The following is a 16,283-nucleotide window of genomic DNA, read 5'->3' as shown; positions in this document are numbered from 1 at the left end:
CAGGATTATAGCAGCAGATTTAACTTCATGGGAGGAGAGGAGATGCTTTAACTCATAGCATACATCTGAATCCCCTAACCACCGGACCAGAACAATGCGTCACTGAAAATAGAGGTGGGGAGGAGGTGCTAGGAGAGAATATGCACCAGTGCTGATCGGTCCACATGTCAATCACTCTGGAGGTCATTTTTTTCCTGTGGCACTAGTCCTCAAGACTTGGTTCATCGGATCGTCAGTTTAATGGGCAGAGGCTGGCTGAATTCTGGCAAGGCCCCCCCCAGCCGTACAACAGGGAACACATGTACTGGGGTAGGTCTGAGATACCTTGAGTCCCAACCAGTAGGCCCAAATGACGGCAATGGCGTGCTTACGCCTGGCTTCCTCCTTCAGGCGCCTCAGCTCCCTTCGGGCCTGCGAGGAAGGGGAGGAAGAGACGGGAGCAACCAATGAAGGGTGGCAAGATGAGAGCGAGGAGGAGGAGAGGTGGACACACAGGTGGAGCAGAGCCGACACACTGCCTGCCTTCTCTGAGAAACACGCACAGTCACCACACGACACACAAGAGCCTGTCTGATCACCAAGAGCTTAAGATGTGCAATCCCCTTCAAAAGAATAGCATATAAGAGAGTATTTTTCCAAGAGGTGTCAAGCACGTTACTGTGTAAACCATGTTTTAACTGGAGCTTTCTTAAGTGAGACCGACAAGGCTCGTTTCGGCAAGGCAGTGGGTCACTCAAAGGATCCAACACTAATTACTAGAAAACAAAAGCAAAAAAAACACAGCACTTCAGTATCAGGAGGACAGCAGGCAGGCAAGGAGGCGTCACATGCACACACAACTCATGCCTAAAAGAGCATGCACATAGAATGCACACAGCATGGCATGCCGAGAGGAGGAGGATGCTAGAGGGAGAGAGAGAGAAAGACACCCCCCAAAACACGACTTCTCTGGTAAACCCGCCAAAGTGCCATGTCGGGATAACGTGTCTGCTTTTGTGAAAAGGGTTTGTGTTTTTACGTGTGCGCGTGCATGCGAGTTCATGAGAAAGGTCTGTTCACGCGTCACAAACGGGGCCGTTTGGCAAAGGAGTAGGCAGCGCCTACGTAGCGCCGTCCCATCCCACCCCCCCGCGGGTGCCAGTCTGGATCAGCTATAATCCATCGGCTGTGGAGTAAAGAGGCTTAAGTGACCGTATCCTTCCCCCCCTCCCTCTTCCTCCCCGTGCCCCAGACCCATCAAAGCCAAGGGTCACTGGCTCTTCAGCCATCCAGCCTTCAGAGTAACCCCCACACGCTTCCCAGTCTGGCATGGAAAGACTGGGCAGGTGTTCATCAGGGTGTCTTCCCCCTTTAAATGACTCGTCTTTACCGGTTTTGTTTGGCATGCAATGGGACTCTGGATAAGGGGTTGTATGGTTCGGTACCTTGTCATGCATGGGGGGGGGGGGGGGGGGGGGGGGGGGGGGGGTCATTCAGCTACAGTAAGGGTCTGGTATGGGTTTGATGAGAGATGGTGGAACATGGATGTTGACAAGCTTTCCCAAATACCTTAGTCCCTTGCCAGCCGGCCCAAATGACCGACACAGCGTGCTTATTCCTCGCCTTGTCCTTTAGACGCCGCAGTTCTCTTCGTGCCTGGGGAAGTTGGTGGGGGGGGGGGGGGGGGTTTACTTTTACGGTGACAGTGAAAATGGCAGTGTCTTTAGTGTTTACGGTGAGTTAGGGGGGAGGGTACAATGAAAACAGTATAAAAAGAAATGTGTGTGTGTGTGTGTGTGTAAAAAATGCATTCTGCTGTGCTTTGAGTAAGTTAGTGTACAAAAGATGAGGTTCTGCTCAATGAGAGTATAGAACCGTATAGACTAGATATTGCAAATTACCCAGCACACACACACACACACACACACACACACACACACACACACACTTTGCACAGCACACAGTTCAATAAACTGTTTAATGCTGTAAAATGCTGGACAGATAGATTCCCGGCCCTTGGATTGCAATGGTGTAGATAACCGAGTGCAATTGCCCATTGGTTCATAAGATAAGTCACACGTGTCTGTGCTCGTCATGGATCATGTAACACACCGAATACAGTTGACCACAGTTCAGCATGATTCAACAAACTTTCTTTTTGAAGTTTTATCTCACTACTGGTTAGAATGCCGTTAGATAAGTTGCTGTTGAGTCAGAGTTACAAAGGTCACCTTAAAAAAAAAAAGCTTTGGACCAAATCTGCATTTTATGGTGAGGAAATGGTGTGCTACTATGTTCTACACCAAGCCATGTTGTATGTTCCAACCGGTGAGTTAGTAGTCAGTAAAACACCTCTCCCAACCGGTGAGTTAGTAGTCAGTAAAACACCTCTCCGAGTCCTCTCTGCAGGATACTTTCGAGGCATTTTAATCAGACATAATTAGTGATTATACTAAGATTCTTATTATAAGACAAAGAAGCAAAGGATGGAGAAGGATGCTGAGGAACAGTGGAATACTGTTCCTTAGGGGAAAAGTGTTGCTTCTTAAAAGGAAGAACCCACAAAAAAAGACTGAAATAAAAATGTGTTAGTAGGTTGGTTTCCCCCATCCCAACACCTAAGGAGTAACGACAAAGATGAGTAATAGACACTGGTGAGGGGCATTAGTGAACCACTGGACAACAGAGGGTTGGGGGGGGGGGGGGGGGGGGGGGGGGGATGACGACGACGACGACAAGGAGCACGTCCCTTGTCATTTGGCAGTTTCAAGGCAGAATGGGGATGACGGACAGCTGGGATGGGGGACACACGGTGGCAGTCTGGTTAAATACCTTGGTCCCCTGCCAGAATGCCCAAATGACTGACACAGCGTGTTTATTCCGTGCCTCCTGCTTTAGGCGGCGCAGTTCCATCCTCGCCTGAAGGGGGCGGCAGGAGGGCAGGTCAGAGTGAGGACAGAGGCAGCCGGCGGTTTAGGAAAGGAGGGGCGGAATCAGAGAGAGAAAGAGAGGGAGAGAGGAGTGAGGGTGGGGAGAAAAGTGAGCAGTAGTGATATCAGCCACAAAAGACGACTAAAGGACGTGAAAGTGGGGGGGATGTTTTTCAAATGCAGCTTCCCTGGAAGACTTGGGATTGCCTTAATATACTTCACACCCTTGTCCGGCAGCTGGAAGAAGCACCGCGAAGCACGACATCACATCCTCAATGACCGACATCACATTCACGTACTTCTGGTCATCGCCAATTGCAACGTCTAGCACCACTTAATGAATTGGTATTGAGAGGAGTCGGCGTTGTCACAATATCTGTACCTGTGTGCCGTGCCAGTATGCAGCAATGGTGGTCACTGCCTCTTTGCATCTCTTCTGGTATTTCAACTCTCGCAAGATCTTGCGAGCCTGTTGAAAATGGTCAATGTCAGTTTGTTAGATAGGTTAATAGAACTGATATTGTTCTAAATAGTACGGTATGATTATTTGAGGGCCAGGCAGCCATGACTCACCTTCCAGCCTCTGATGAAGGACTGCATCACAATGGTCGAACTCTTGATCTTCTGGTATTTCTTTTGTTGCTACAAAAACAACAACAGAAAAGAAAAGTAAATATAGAGGGATCTATAGATGAGCATGTGTATTTACGTGTGCGTGTGCATGTGCATGTGTGCAGGCGGGCATCTCACCGCATAGCGTCTGTACCAGGCTGCTACCACCACCTGGCTCTTCTTGAGCAGCAGGAAGTGTTTGCGGCACTTCCATCCACGGTAGATCTTCTGGATGAGAGCGGCCAGGTTCTCCAGGCAGCCCCGCCTCTTTTCTTCCAGGAAGAACAGCTGGCGGGCAGAGCGGGGACACCGGAACACTTAAGAGGGCAAAATACCTTTTTCACACTTAACTGTTGTGGAGGACAATGGAGATTAGATCGGTACTTAGATATTGATGGTCGGTACAGCTGCAATGAGTGTGCCACATCTGCCCTGAACATATCCTGTGGATCAGACTACCCAACCTGTCTAGTGTCTAGCTCTGAAGACAGGAGACATAGGGGGCTGAGGGCTAAGTCACCTGGAGCCTACCCTGAAAGAACAGTGAGACACACCACAAGGACACATGGTGCAAGATAAGCCCAGATCCAGATCATGGATAAGCACCGAGCACCAGCATGAGATCGGGTCGGTACGGGCTTTGTTTGGTCTTCTGGGCTCACAAGGGACACCGTTCCATCTCGCAGGATTGTAAAAGCTCCAGCCAAGCAGAGTGAATGCTCATTTCCCATGCTCGCTGGCTGGGCAAAGCAGCGTCAGAACAGCTAAGTGAAAGCATGTGTGTTCGAAATGTTGGGTAAGTGCTAATTACTGGAGAAGGGGCTCAAAAAGCACAGTTTCCTGCCGGGGGAGCCCCCCTCGTGAATAGATGTTTGGATTTTGGATTCTAGCTTGAGCTGTACAAAACTGGTTCTTTGGACCTTTGTTATGATCCCGGGAAGGGTTTGTGAGTTGGGTGTGTGAGCTACCGTTCTAGGGTTCCTGATGAAGATCTTGGAGCGTCCATAGGCAAACTCCTCCGTAGAAATTTGGAGGTCAGTCATCAGAACTTCCACTCCCTCCCTAGAGTAACATGGGGCGGGGGGGGGGGGGGGGGGGGAAGAAAGGCTCAAGCAACAAGGTAGACATTTTATGAACAGTTGATCTAAAAGAAAAACATGCAGATTCTAGAACGAGCGTGGCAGATCTGATAAGACCATCAGGGGGCAAACGGCAAGATGTCATTCCACGAGCAGATAGCGGGGCGTATCTACAGTAACATGTGGAATGAAAACATGCCTAACCTCATGAACTACTAAATCACCATATATGGACAGCCAGATCGAGACCGCAAAAGCACACTGGATACCAAATTCTTTAGTTCACAAACCAGTAGATATTCGTCAAAGTGCTGTCATTACAGGGAACGCGTTAGTATCACTGATTTGGAATAGATTATAGACTTAACTGTCCCAACATGTCCAGGATAAAGAAGGGAAAGACTGAACTGTGTTTGGTCTTGATAATCAACCTAAGAAATCAGTTAGCCAGGCAATTCTCATAAGGCTTATTGAAACAGTTGAATGTGTGTTGGAGGTAGGTGTGGAGGTAGGGGCAGATAAAAACAAAGTGTGTGTGTGTGTGGGTGATTGTGTGTCCATGATGGAATTGCGCTCAAGAGGGTGTGCGCGTCTCTTTGTCAGGGTAGCCTAAACACGACCCGTATTCCAGACAGGCAGTGTGACTCCTACCTTGTGGGTCCTCTCCAGTGGGGCCAGGTCTGCTTGCAGAGCATCTTGTAGCGCTCCAGGCAGGGCTCGTACATCTGGCGGAAGGCGTAGCCCGCCCGCCTCACGCGCACATTCTCCATGAGGCCGAGGTAGCGCACCTGGTGGCACACCAGCGTGTCTGTGAAGATGTGGGCTGCCTTCTTGTCATTGGGCTTGATGCACCTGAGGACAGACACAAAGAGGAGGTTACTGGGAGTGACAGGGAAATCTCTGTGTTCCAGATTCCTCACGTGAGACAACAGAGAACGATGAGTGTGAGTATGTGTGTGTGTGTGTGTCTGATAGATACCTGATGTAGTTGGGGTTCTTGGTCAGCAGGTTCCTCATGAGTGTGCCCACCGAGGCCTTGAACTGGAAGCCAGCGGTGGGTGGTCTCTTCAGGTTGACCTTGGCAGGGTTGCCTTCGGGGAAGATCTGCTTCATGAGACTGTGGTTGGCCTTGTACATGGCCTGGGACAGGTCTCTGTACAGCAGGTCGTTGTTCTTGTCTACAAAACCCTCCACGCGGTACAACACCTACAGAGACGGACGAAAACAACATTTGGATGGCACTGGCTGTGTACGAGGAGATGGAGAGAAACCATGACCCTAAAATAGACCATTATCTGATCACCATCAAATGTAATTGTTAACTGACATAAACTCAAACCTACAAATCCTGAGGGTTTTATCATGCAAACAGCTGCATGTGTTCAATGCGTGCGAGTCTACTTTGGCTTATTTACTAAGTAATAAATAAATAGTATTTGCCCATTAAGTCCCATTCAGAGCTCAGCCAAGCTGAGAAAATGCTGGCCTTACGTGCCTATAGTTGACCGCAGTGCATGTGGATCAGGCATGGATTATCAGCCTATTCACTCAGAGTAGTGTTTATAAAGCTGGGGATATTCTAAAGGTTTCTCATCCATCATGTGTGCAGAGCGTCCTGTGCATAACATTTTTGGTCGTTGCAATTACACAGACGAGGTTATGCTATTCGCCCAAATCCACCACGCTCGGGAGATTCTAATCCCCCCATCGACACCTCCAGAAAACCGATGCAAGGCGTCCCTCCCTTTCCCCACGCTTACCTTCCCGGCGTAGTGCTGGATGCGGAAGCAGCTGTGCGGCAGGCTGTGGTCGGTCAGGAACTTGGAGTTCTTGCTGAGGCGGCTCTCAAAGTGCTGGTGCTCAGCGCAGATGGTGTTCAGCTTGTCCAAGAAGGTGTCGTCCGTCACCGTGCCCGGACGGAGGCACTCCTCATCCAGCATGGCCAGAATGCCGTTCTGGTTCTGGACAGGAGGCGCGGATGGATGAAGGGTGGACGGAGGACGGAAGGAAAGACAGGGGATGAGTGAAAAAGACGCTAGATTATAGGAAAGTAGATGTCAACCTTGTTAAAAAGTAGTCTGGAGTTTGTCATTTCGTCAACAAACGCCACGTTCAGGCATTCCGCTGTTCTTTGCACGGTAGCGTATATCCGTGACATGCTTGGACAAGGGTTGTCCTCCAATGTGACTCGTAGATTCTTGGAAAATTGCTTTGTTTGCTTTTCAAGAATTAGGAGACACAGAGTCGGACTTACATTCTCGATGAGGTCACAGATAACGGCGTTGTTGAAATATTCAATGTTGGTCCACTCAATGTCCTGTGACAAACAAAAACAAGGGTGAAAGGAGTTACTTTTTTCTGCTTCTCTTCAGACTTTCACTTAAAGCTTCCAAGAAGGTATCGTGTGGCGTAATCTCACCTCATCACCTAGACTTACTTATACAGACCTGAGTGGTTTAAGAGATAAAGCTATTGACATTCCCTCATCTTAGACAGCTAACCACTGGGCATCTAGTCAAGAGATTATCAAGGTATAAATTGTTCATTGATCATCTGGAATGCCTGGCCAGACATAAAGTGAAGCAGACGCATGTCTCTACAGAGCTGTGGTTAGTAAGTGGACACTGCAGCAAAATCCCCCCATCTAACACATTCTCAGAGAGGTTTGTTCAACGGCATGATAAATCACAGATTATACAAGTGCATCACTTAGTATAATTTTACTCAGGGATGAGTGAAGAGTTTTGGACGAAGATTGGGATGTGGTTATGGCTGGTTTGGACTGAGGGACCAGATCTGGGCGGGGGTGGGGCGGGGGGGTTTGTGATCTAGGATGGGGACTCTGGATTGGTGGTCCTCCCACTCTCTCCCCAACTGTGGGATTTTCCCATGCACTGGTCTGGAAGGGGGCCAGAGTGGAATATCATGGTGGGGAGGTCAAGAGAGCAGCACTCACATACTTAGAGCTTTGAAAGCAAACAGAGCCCCGAGCCCCATGGGGAGAAGTGTGTTTACCCCTGCTGGAGTGAAGGATCACTTCCGTCCCCGCGCCCAAGATGGAGAAGAAGGAGAGAGAGAGGAATTTAAAGAGAAAACCGAGGAAGGGGGGGGGGGGGGGTGGAAGAGTCCTATAACAAGTGATGGAGAGAAAAGAAGCGTGTGAGGGTGTGCTGAGGTACAGAGAAGGAAAATGATGGAACAGAAATTGAGTGTGAGATGGAGCAAACGGAGGAAAAGACGAGGCTAAAAGGTTGAGCACACTGGAAAGGTCAATAATACATCCCAGACATACCAAAACACACTACAAATTGGGGTTGTCAATGTGTGGATGTGAGTGTTGAGTGGGGGATGTGGGGTGATGAGGGAGGGAGGGGCTAAGGGACCTGGTGATGGATGCACGGCTTCACAAGCCGCTCCCAATCTTGCAGCAAACGCCTCTGGACTCACCTCCCTGATGTACTCCTCCTGCTCCTCGCGCAGAGTCAGCTCAATGAAGATCTGCTGCAGCTTCTCATTGCAGTAGTTGATGATGAACTGTTCAAAGCTGTTTTCCTGTGGAGGCACCCAGACGCACAGCTCAGACTTATGACCCATCGTTTATATATCTCGTTCCCCCCCTTACAGATGCACACAGCCGGACAGCACATGGTATTACTTGAAATACTGGTGGGAGGTAGTACACGACCAGAGTTAACTAATAAACGGTCTGTATTTATAACCTGAAGAAAGTTTCAGCCTATCTGACGCCACCTGTTTCTATTTCGCTCTGACAATGCTGCCATAAGCCTCTAGGTCACTCTGGGGTCCTGTTCTGTTCTCTAATAGATTCCACAACATCTGCCAAATTACTCTTGCAATTCCTTCAATGTTATGCCATGCTGACAAAGGAAAAAGTATATTTCTAAACCAAGTCAATTGTCTTTCTTCCTTACAGCTGTGGGAACTGTTGTCTTCCGCTGAACCAAGCTCCAAACCCAGGGCCTACAGCTTTCTTGAAAACGGTCACAACCTTATTTCTTTACAGCTACTATTGTACAAACAGTTAAGTATTGGACAATAGATGACAGTCAATAAAACCTTATCTTTTTCCGTTATCATCAGAGAAAAATCTACCCTAGACCTCAAAAGCCTGCAATTTAGTTTTTAACGAGAACACCTTTTTAAATACATTTTTATGAGTGATATGTAACGAATGACCAATCATTAAACATTAGCAGGCATGATCCCAAAAATAAATAACACCAAATTATGCCACTTTTCCATTAATTATGACCGGAGTAGCTGCATTCATATATTTGTCTTGGTTAGGCAACATTTTCTGGGTTAGAAAAACTTTTCATTTGCTTAGGATAGACTAGGGTTAGGATTGCGATGAAAGACGCACTGGTCTACTCTGATAAGAAAGGACAGTAAACGCACACAACAGCAAAGCAATCGTGTCCATCTACACTGTTGAAAAAGAGCCTTGGTGTTCCATTGTGCGGTTTCTCCTTTCCTAGAGAGTGGAACCAGTGTGCCTTCAACCTCGTCAAACAACACGCCATTGCAAAACAGAAGCATCTCTGCTGCGGCTACAGCAACAGCCGGCACCCGTCGTACTTTCAAAGGGGCAGCAGATACCAGGCTGAAACAACACTGGCCCCCGTCTTCAAACAAGAGCCATCTAGGCTGGGCCTGCAGTGCACTTTGACGTGCCGCATTTGGGCTCGTGCATTTTACATGTCAAAAAGCACTGCAGAGCACAGTCAGATAAGGCTTTGGGAAAGGCTTTGCTCCTTTCAACCAAAACAAACAGAGCATGAACAACACGGCCCACGACCGTCGTCTGCGTTCAAAAGTAGGGTTTGTTCTTTTCAGACGGGCGCCACACTGCACCCTTGGGTGCCTGCGTTGTCCAGATAAGGAGCTGAATTAGGACTAGGATTAGAGGTATCACAGCATGCACACTGGCACAGCAAACCCTCCTCGGCAGGCGTACTTACTCCATCCTGTCGAGCCAGACACAACAACATTCAGGAGAAGAAGAACGACTTCATAGTGAGTTGGGAACCAGTGACACGAGACAGAGCAAATCTGGACGTTAAAGATACTTACAGTACAAACTGTTTTAGATCAAAGTAGTAAAGTGAATCAATAAAAACAAAAACACAAACAAAAAAAACTCTAGAAAACTATTAGTACATGGAGGTGCTTTCTGTAACAGGGAATTGATTACGACGTCACTTCCCTTGAGGGCCATGACCCTTACCTCAAAGATCTCAAAACCATAGATGTCCAGCACACCCATCACCTTGTGGCGTGTCTTGGCTTGAGCCTGAGAGGAGAAACAGACACAAACACGTTGGAAACTCATGTACACATGCATGGGCACACACACACACACACACACTCTCAGGGTTCCCATAGGGTCCTACCTTGATGCTTTCATTGATTCTGGTAACCAGCCAGCTGAAGAGACGACTGTACAGGTTTTTGGCAAGAGCATCCCGGGCGTAGTACGCCTACAACAACAGCAACAGCAGCGGGTTAATGGATACATGAACAACCCATCAACAGGACCATATTCTGTTTTCAGCATGACCTCATTGATAAACTCATTTGAAGGGAAACCGGTAGACTTTCAATAAGGGAGCGGTCGCATGGAGACAGCTCAAGTAAATAATCCTTCAAGAGGTGACATGAGTTACTTCTAATGCTCAGTCCGCCTGGGTGATAGAGACAAACACAGGCCTCAGAAGTCAGATAAGCAATGCAAGGGGATGTAAGAGTGTAGAACATCACTGAAGGGAATTCCATCCCTGCATTTTTCTCATTCCAGAACCTCCATGGAGCACCAGTGCAAATTACAGATGGAGATGTCTGGATGGGCGTGTCCACAAGCCAAGTAGGACTTCAGGACAGTTTATCAGGCTCATCTGTCATGGAAACTTGTCAAACAAACAACATGCAAAGAGACGAGCACAGGCGAATGGTGGAGCGGAGTGGTCGATGGTGTTTGAACCGACAATGTTGCTAGGCAAATTGGCTCGCTGGTCTACAGTGTTACCAGACTGCTCTCTCCTACACGAGCAGTGATTTATTGTCTCCCTCTTCCTCCATTCTACCCTTTGTTTATTCAGGGAGCCGGATGTTTGTGACAGAATGTTCCGGGCTCACACAGTTTCACCATAGTATTACCACACAGTATCTGTAACAGGGATGGTCCAATCGCGGATCAGACGACAAACTTATCGCTGAGACCTTTAGAGAGAGAGGACTTGTTCTCCCTCCTCCCCCTCAGCCTGAACTCAAAGACCTCCAAAATATGACCTAGATCTGCCGTATAAACCTCATCTATAATTGATAGGTTTTTAGTTTTTTTGTGTGGTAGAAATGGGGGGGGGGGGGGGGGGGGTAGAGCTAGTCAGAAGGAAGTAATAGCTCTCATCTTTGGAATTGTGTGTGGCTGACAGAGAATCCCTTGTGACCCATCAGAACCAGACTGCTGGTGGTGTGTTGTCATACGCGGTGAAACTGAGTCTTGTTCTGACCTGTGACACGTTGAGGGTCGTGGACACCTTCTCCATCTTGGCCTCCACGGTGCGGTAGCTGAATGCCCTCTCCAGGACGGACTGCTCGATCCCCAGCAGCTCACACATCTCCTTCAGGTCTGTTGGGGGAGGGGTTGGACGACGACGACGACGACGACACAAACACACACTTAGGAAACAGGAGAGGCCAACAATCGTGCCTCAACAAGCTCTGTGTGTGCGCGTGTTTACAGTCACTGAACTGAAATATACTTCAGGTGAGATTAGCATTATGAGCCATTGCAAAAGCCGATAACCATTACAAAACCACTGAACAGCAGGAGACGACATTCTCACATTTACACGGCACATTCAACCATACAGTTTGTGTCGGCCAAGTTTCAGCTGGTGATAACTTTAAGCTCTATGGGCGATGTTGTCTCATGATACCTGTAAACAGGAGGAGACCATGAGGGTGCTAACACTAAGTCCTGCCAGGAGGCCCTAGGCTGATGACCAGATAAGGTGATCTAAACTCAATCTGGCCAGGGGATCTCCTTGGCTAGTATCGGGTGTGGGAGGGGTCATTTTGCCCATCCCCTCCCTCCCCTCTCTACTCTCCAAGCCATTGCTCTCCATGGTAGCCGCACAAAGTAGTGTTTAAAAAGAGCTGCTAAAGACCATTAGCTGTAATGTACTTAGATCCAACATTCAAGTTTCCCACTGTGCTGCCCTATGGAAGGACAAGTTTAGACAGTTATTTTTGACAGCAATTAAACGGGTGGAAACGGGTACTTCAATAGTCTGTATACAATGTTAACAAAACTACTATTGTCATTTTAAAGAGTGTGGATTTTATGACTGAACTAGTTACGCGGCCCCGAGCTCTCCTCATGTTATGCTGAACATTTCTTCCTGTCCTGTCTACCCCGTCATGTTTGTGTATTAGAAACTGCAAGTGGCAGCTCGGATCTAAGACGGATTCGAGAGACCGCAGATAGAGCGCGGCTAGTTAGATCAACACTTGTATTATTGTTTTTGTAGATTTTATGTAAAGCACTTTGAGCTTCAATTCTTGTATGAAAAGTGCTATATAAATAAAGTCTTACTTACTTACTGACACTCATATATTTTTTTCCCATGGCATGCCCATGTACTATGAATAGAGAGTGTGAAGTCAATGAAATGCAAAATGTGATGGCAAGGTAACTTTAGACATGCAAATACACCTTGTAAGCCATTTGCTTAATAGAGAACAGCCGTTTCCATTGAGGATATCCAGTTGTCAATGAGCAATGATAAAAAAACAAATCTACTCCTCCTGCTGCTGCTTATGCAAAGGCCAGGTTGTAAACTCTATGTCCAATAGGTGGCAGTAGTTTAAAGGTAGAATCTGCTGTTGAACTACTATATTGCTTGCAAGGCCATGTATGTGGAGAGACTATTCGTCAAGGTTGGTAACTAACGTCCTTGGCAACAGATTGCAGGGTAATATCTTATCTACATGTAACACGCCATCGAACCCATTGTAAAAACAGAGACACATGAGCCATCAAGGGGCAACTACTTTGGAAACAATTGCAGATCCTGTAAAGGATGATGCGACTGAGGAACTCACCATTCTTGTCTTTGACCCTGCTCTCATCGAAGCCGTTGACCCGAGACTCGGGTTTGAACTCGATGTTTCCCAATTTGAGGACGGCTGCCACCAGCTCCAGCACCGACTGCACCTCGTCCTCCATGAAGCCCACGATCTGCATGGCATTCTGGGAACGAGACAAGAGCCAAATCAGCCGCCGATGGAGCAAACAGGCTAAAAGAGGTGTCTTGAAGAGACACAGTCGGAGTAAAACAGCTGGTGGCGCAGGGCACAGGCTGAACACGGGATGAATGAATTATGTGATTGTGTTATCAGGGGTTTGACACTATTGTGATGGACGGCGAGGAATGCCTGTGAGTGCCTGTGGCTCAGGCTTGGCTTCATATCCAGTGGAAAGGCCCATTGTTCCTACAGACTGCAGTGTGTTGTGTTATGGACTGCAGCTGTGCAGCGGCCTGCCATGGCAAGGCTGGGTAACTCAGATGGGGCAGAGCAGAGAGGCAGGAAGCAGAGGGAAAACCCCAGACAGGGAGTAGAGTCGAGTAGAGTAGACTGTCCGGAACACATCCTCTGTGTCACAATTGTCATGCGTACGGGGAATGGGCAAACTGGTGACCATACAAGGCATGACAGGCTCACTAGTTTGATTGTGTGTGCGCGCGTGGCTGTCTGTGACAATGTGTGTTTGTCTGAAGTGAACGGAGGGAATAGGAGGATGCAGCTGTTGCTTCTTGCTCAGGTTTCCCACACCAGGCCAGTTGTACTAGCATGTGTTCCCAGGCATTGTGCTGGTGTTTGTTATGGTGTTTGTTATGGTGTTTGTTATGGCCTGCAGGTGGAGGTCCATTCCTCTCCCAAATCAGTCCGCAAAGAAAAATAAAACAGGTAATTATGACCTGACGAGGCTAGAGCAGAGCAGGAATCAAGTGTTACCTTTAAACCAATCCCTCTGCTCATTTGTTTGATAAGGAGATAAGAAGCTCTGACCACCTATTGGCCTCTGTTACAGTTCAATCCTGAGATCCCCAAAAAAGAAAAAACACCAGACGCACTGACACACACCCTCAGTCTCAACGACAGCGGAGGTGGAGTTTTTGTTAAGCTAGGGACACACGACTGTATGTGCGTGTGTGTGTATATTTAGTGTGTGTGTGTGTGTGTGTGTGCGCCTCACACTCACCCTCACAGTCCTGAAGCAGGCTGCGTCATCCAGCCCAGTGACAGAGGCAGAGTCCAGACTCAGGTAGTTGTATTTGCTGAAGTCTCTGTCCAGCTTCAGCTTCTCTGTGGGTTATAGAGACGAACGTCAACATGAAGCATATAGTCACTGCTGGGGACCAGGTACTATATACACACACACACACACACACACACTTTACTACAGCAGATTGAATGGCTTTTTCAAAGCCAGGGATCAAGTATCAAGGACATTCATTCTAGCCCCTCAACATGGACAAGATTGGATTACAAGTTAAACTAACGGTGCCTCAATACACTGCTCTGATGTTTGAGCACCAGTGAAACTAATCAATGACCATGATATTGTTCTTCCTCAGCGGGAGCTTCCAACAATGATGGCGCTCCGTCCCAGAACAAAGGAACGGAACAGGTTCCTTGGGCTTTGTAACCCGCAGTGGGGAAAGTAGAGGATCCTGTTTCAATGAAATCTCATGCTTCCTTTTTGCAGTTTGACCTGGCAGGTTAATTAAGAACATATTCATATGTACTAAATACATGTGCGTGTGTGTGTGTGTAGAAGTGCATGTTGAAGACTCACTGAGCGTGTCATCAGAGGCTCCGGACAGGAGCTGGTAGAAGATGTGGAAATTCCTTTCTCCGCGAGGCTGTTTGACTACCCTGGACTTCTCCAGCAGGTCTGCAGAAAGACAACAGGCACAACGTCAGTGGATATAAGCGAGCCTGTTCATAACAGACCACACGGAAATAAATCAATCTAACAATGGGGTTCGGCAAGGATATATGAAACAGGCTGTTTATTATCAGTAATTGTATTTTAATAACTAATGTCTCGTATGAGTGGACAGTGTCCTGGCCACATCGGCTGGGCCAGGATGGGTTTTCTAGCGCAAACAAATATTAAGAGTTTCCAAGGTGACAGAGCCACTGTCGGGAAGCTTCATTGTCCATTGTGTGAGGGGAGCCCGAGCCTGAGACAGGAAGTCCCAGAGGAGGAAACCGTATGAGGAGATCAAAAGTCAGCTTGGTCTCCATGGCTACTGACTAGAGAAAACAACACCTGAGCGAAGAGGATGTCATTTCTGGGGTTAGGAACAGATGGATTTTTGAACAGACTAGTCATGCGTCTGCCATTTTTCTCTGGTCTGGTTGGTTCATATAATTATATTCTGCCAGGTAGCGAGTAGGTTATTAAAAACGTCAAGCGCATCCTGCTTGACATCCAATATGTTTTCAGATTGCTCAAGGAATCTTTGGGTCAGCTTTACCCTAAACCCACTGAGAAATGCATGATAAGGCCATCACTGAGCCCTGAGAGACTGTTGCTGTCATACATTATCCCTCCATTTACAAACCCATCTCCAGGCCCCAGACCAGCCTCCCAAAGAGCCCAGGCAACACTATATCAGGGTCAACCACTAGAAGGTAGGAGGTCATGAATCTGTGCTGCCCACTTCTAACCCCACTGCCACGCTCCGGCGCGGTCGTCCCTAAGTGGCTCAGGGACCGCCGGTTCATCAATAATGCAGAGTCCCTTTAGAAAGTGTCGGGGCCAGCGAAAGCTGCCTCTGTCTGTGCTGTAATCAAAGTAGCAGAGGGCTCGAACAACACTGGACTTACTTTCCCTGCCAGACCCCCGCAGTTTCTCTGCATCCCTCACTTTCAGACAGAGCAATATCACTATGGTTTTGCTGTGGGGTCGACTGCAAGCATCGGCACAGAATGAAATACAGGAAGTTTGGTTCAAGAACGTTCTGGATCAGTCTCCCTTCAAGGGGGCTGAGCCCCGACCCTTCACCTTTTGTACACTCGGTAAGTTCAGTCAAGTTATTGCGTTTTACGACTGAAGGCTATTTGCTGTGTTTTTCGAGTCTTTCATGAAGCTCTGGCATTCACAGTAGACTGCATTCAGGATATGCTCGGTTAGATAAACAAACATGCTTTAAAGCAGCAATGTTGGACATGCAATATGGCGTCCAGTAAGAAAAAAGAAGCCCATATCCTGTGTTGTTGCTGTGACTGGGGTCTAACAAGCACTAGAGACTTGGTCATTAGTTATCCCCTTCTCACTTCTGGGAACGACCTTTACTGCACTCCTAGTTCCTCGCTGCAGTGTCTCAGTGTGACTACACCTCCTATGGTCGCTCCTGCTCTTTCTTCTCAGTTAAAACAGGGCCTTGAGGCAGAGGACTGGATATGAAGGGGGCGAAAACGAGGTGTCAGCTGACAATGCGGCTGTGTAGGAAGAAAAGCTGAATTTATGACCAGCTACTTCTGAGGAGAGAAAAAAAAAAGAGAAGAAAGCCCCCGAAGGCACTAAAGAGGCCAGTCACTTCTCAATCCATCCATCCCTCCATGCCCCTGGCTTAAAAAGTCA

At 47.9% G+C, this 16,283-nt stretch overlaps 1 protein-coding gene across 6 annotated transcripts in view; it reads right to left on the bottom strand.

Annotated features, from left to right (window-relative positions):
• Window positions 1–16,283, bottom strand: part of myo1b (myosin IB) — a 51,265-nt gene that overhangs the window by 5,044 nt on the left and 29,938 nt on the right. The window contains exons 8-25 of one of the 6 annotated variants that reach the window (XM_047046079.1): window positions 14,487–14,585; window positions 13,890–13,993; window positions 12,728–12,875; window positions 11,131–11,249; window positions 10,015–10,101; window positions 9,849–9,914; window positions 8,048–8,152; window positions 6,855–6,917; window positions 6,361–6,561; window positions 5,580–5,806; window positions 5,252–5,452; window positions 4,490–4,583; window positions 3,660–3,809; window positions 3,483–3,551; window positions 3,292–3,378; window positions 2,812–2,898; window positions 1,549–1,635; window positions 325–411 (exon numbers count right to left, since the gene is read on the bottom strand). In XM_047046079.1, coding sequence (XP_046902035.1) covers window positions 325–411; window positions 1,549–1,635; window positions 2,812–2,898; window positions 3,292–3,378; window positions 3,483–3,551; window positions 3,660–3,809; window positions 4,490–4,583; window positions 5,252–5,452; window positions 5,580–5,806; window positions 6,361–6,561; window positions 6,855–6,917; window positions 8,048–8,152; window positions 9,849–9,914; window positions 10,015–10,101; window positions 11,131–11,249; window positions 12,728–12,875; window positions 13,890–13,993; window positions 14,487–14,585 — 2,081 coding nt within the window. The remainder of the gene's footprint in view (window positions 1–324; window positions 412–1,548; window positions 1,636–2,811; window positions 2,899–3,291; window positions 3,379–3,482; window positions 3,552–3,659; window positions 3,810–4,489; window positions 4,584–5,251; window positions 5,453–5,579; window positions 5,807–6,360; window positions 6,562–6,854; window positions 6,918–8,047; window positions 8,153–9,848; window positions 9,915–10,014; window positions 10,102–11,130; window positions 11,250–12,727; window positions 12,876–13,889; window positions 13,994–14,486; window positions 14,586–16,283) is intronic. The other 5 variants (XM_047046080.1, XM_047046081.1, XM_047046084.1 and 2 more) reach the window with 5 other exon arrangements.

Source organism: Hypomesus transpacificus, chromosome 23 (assembly GCF_021917145.1).
Source record: "Hypomesus transpacificus isolate Combined female chromosome 23, fHypTra1, whole genome shotgun sequence".
Lineage (NCBI taxonomy): Eukaryota > Metazoa > Chordata > Actinopteri > Osmeriformes > Osmeridae > Hypomesus > Hypomesus transpacificus.
Note: the sequence above shows the minus strand (reverse complement) of the source record. Positions and strands in the feature narration are given on the sequence as shown.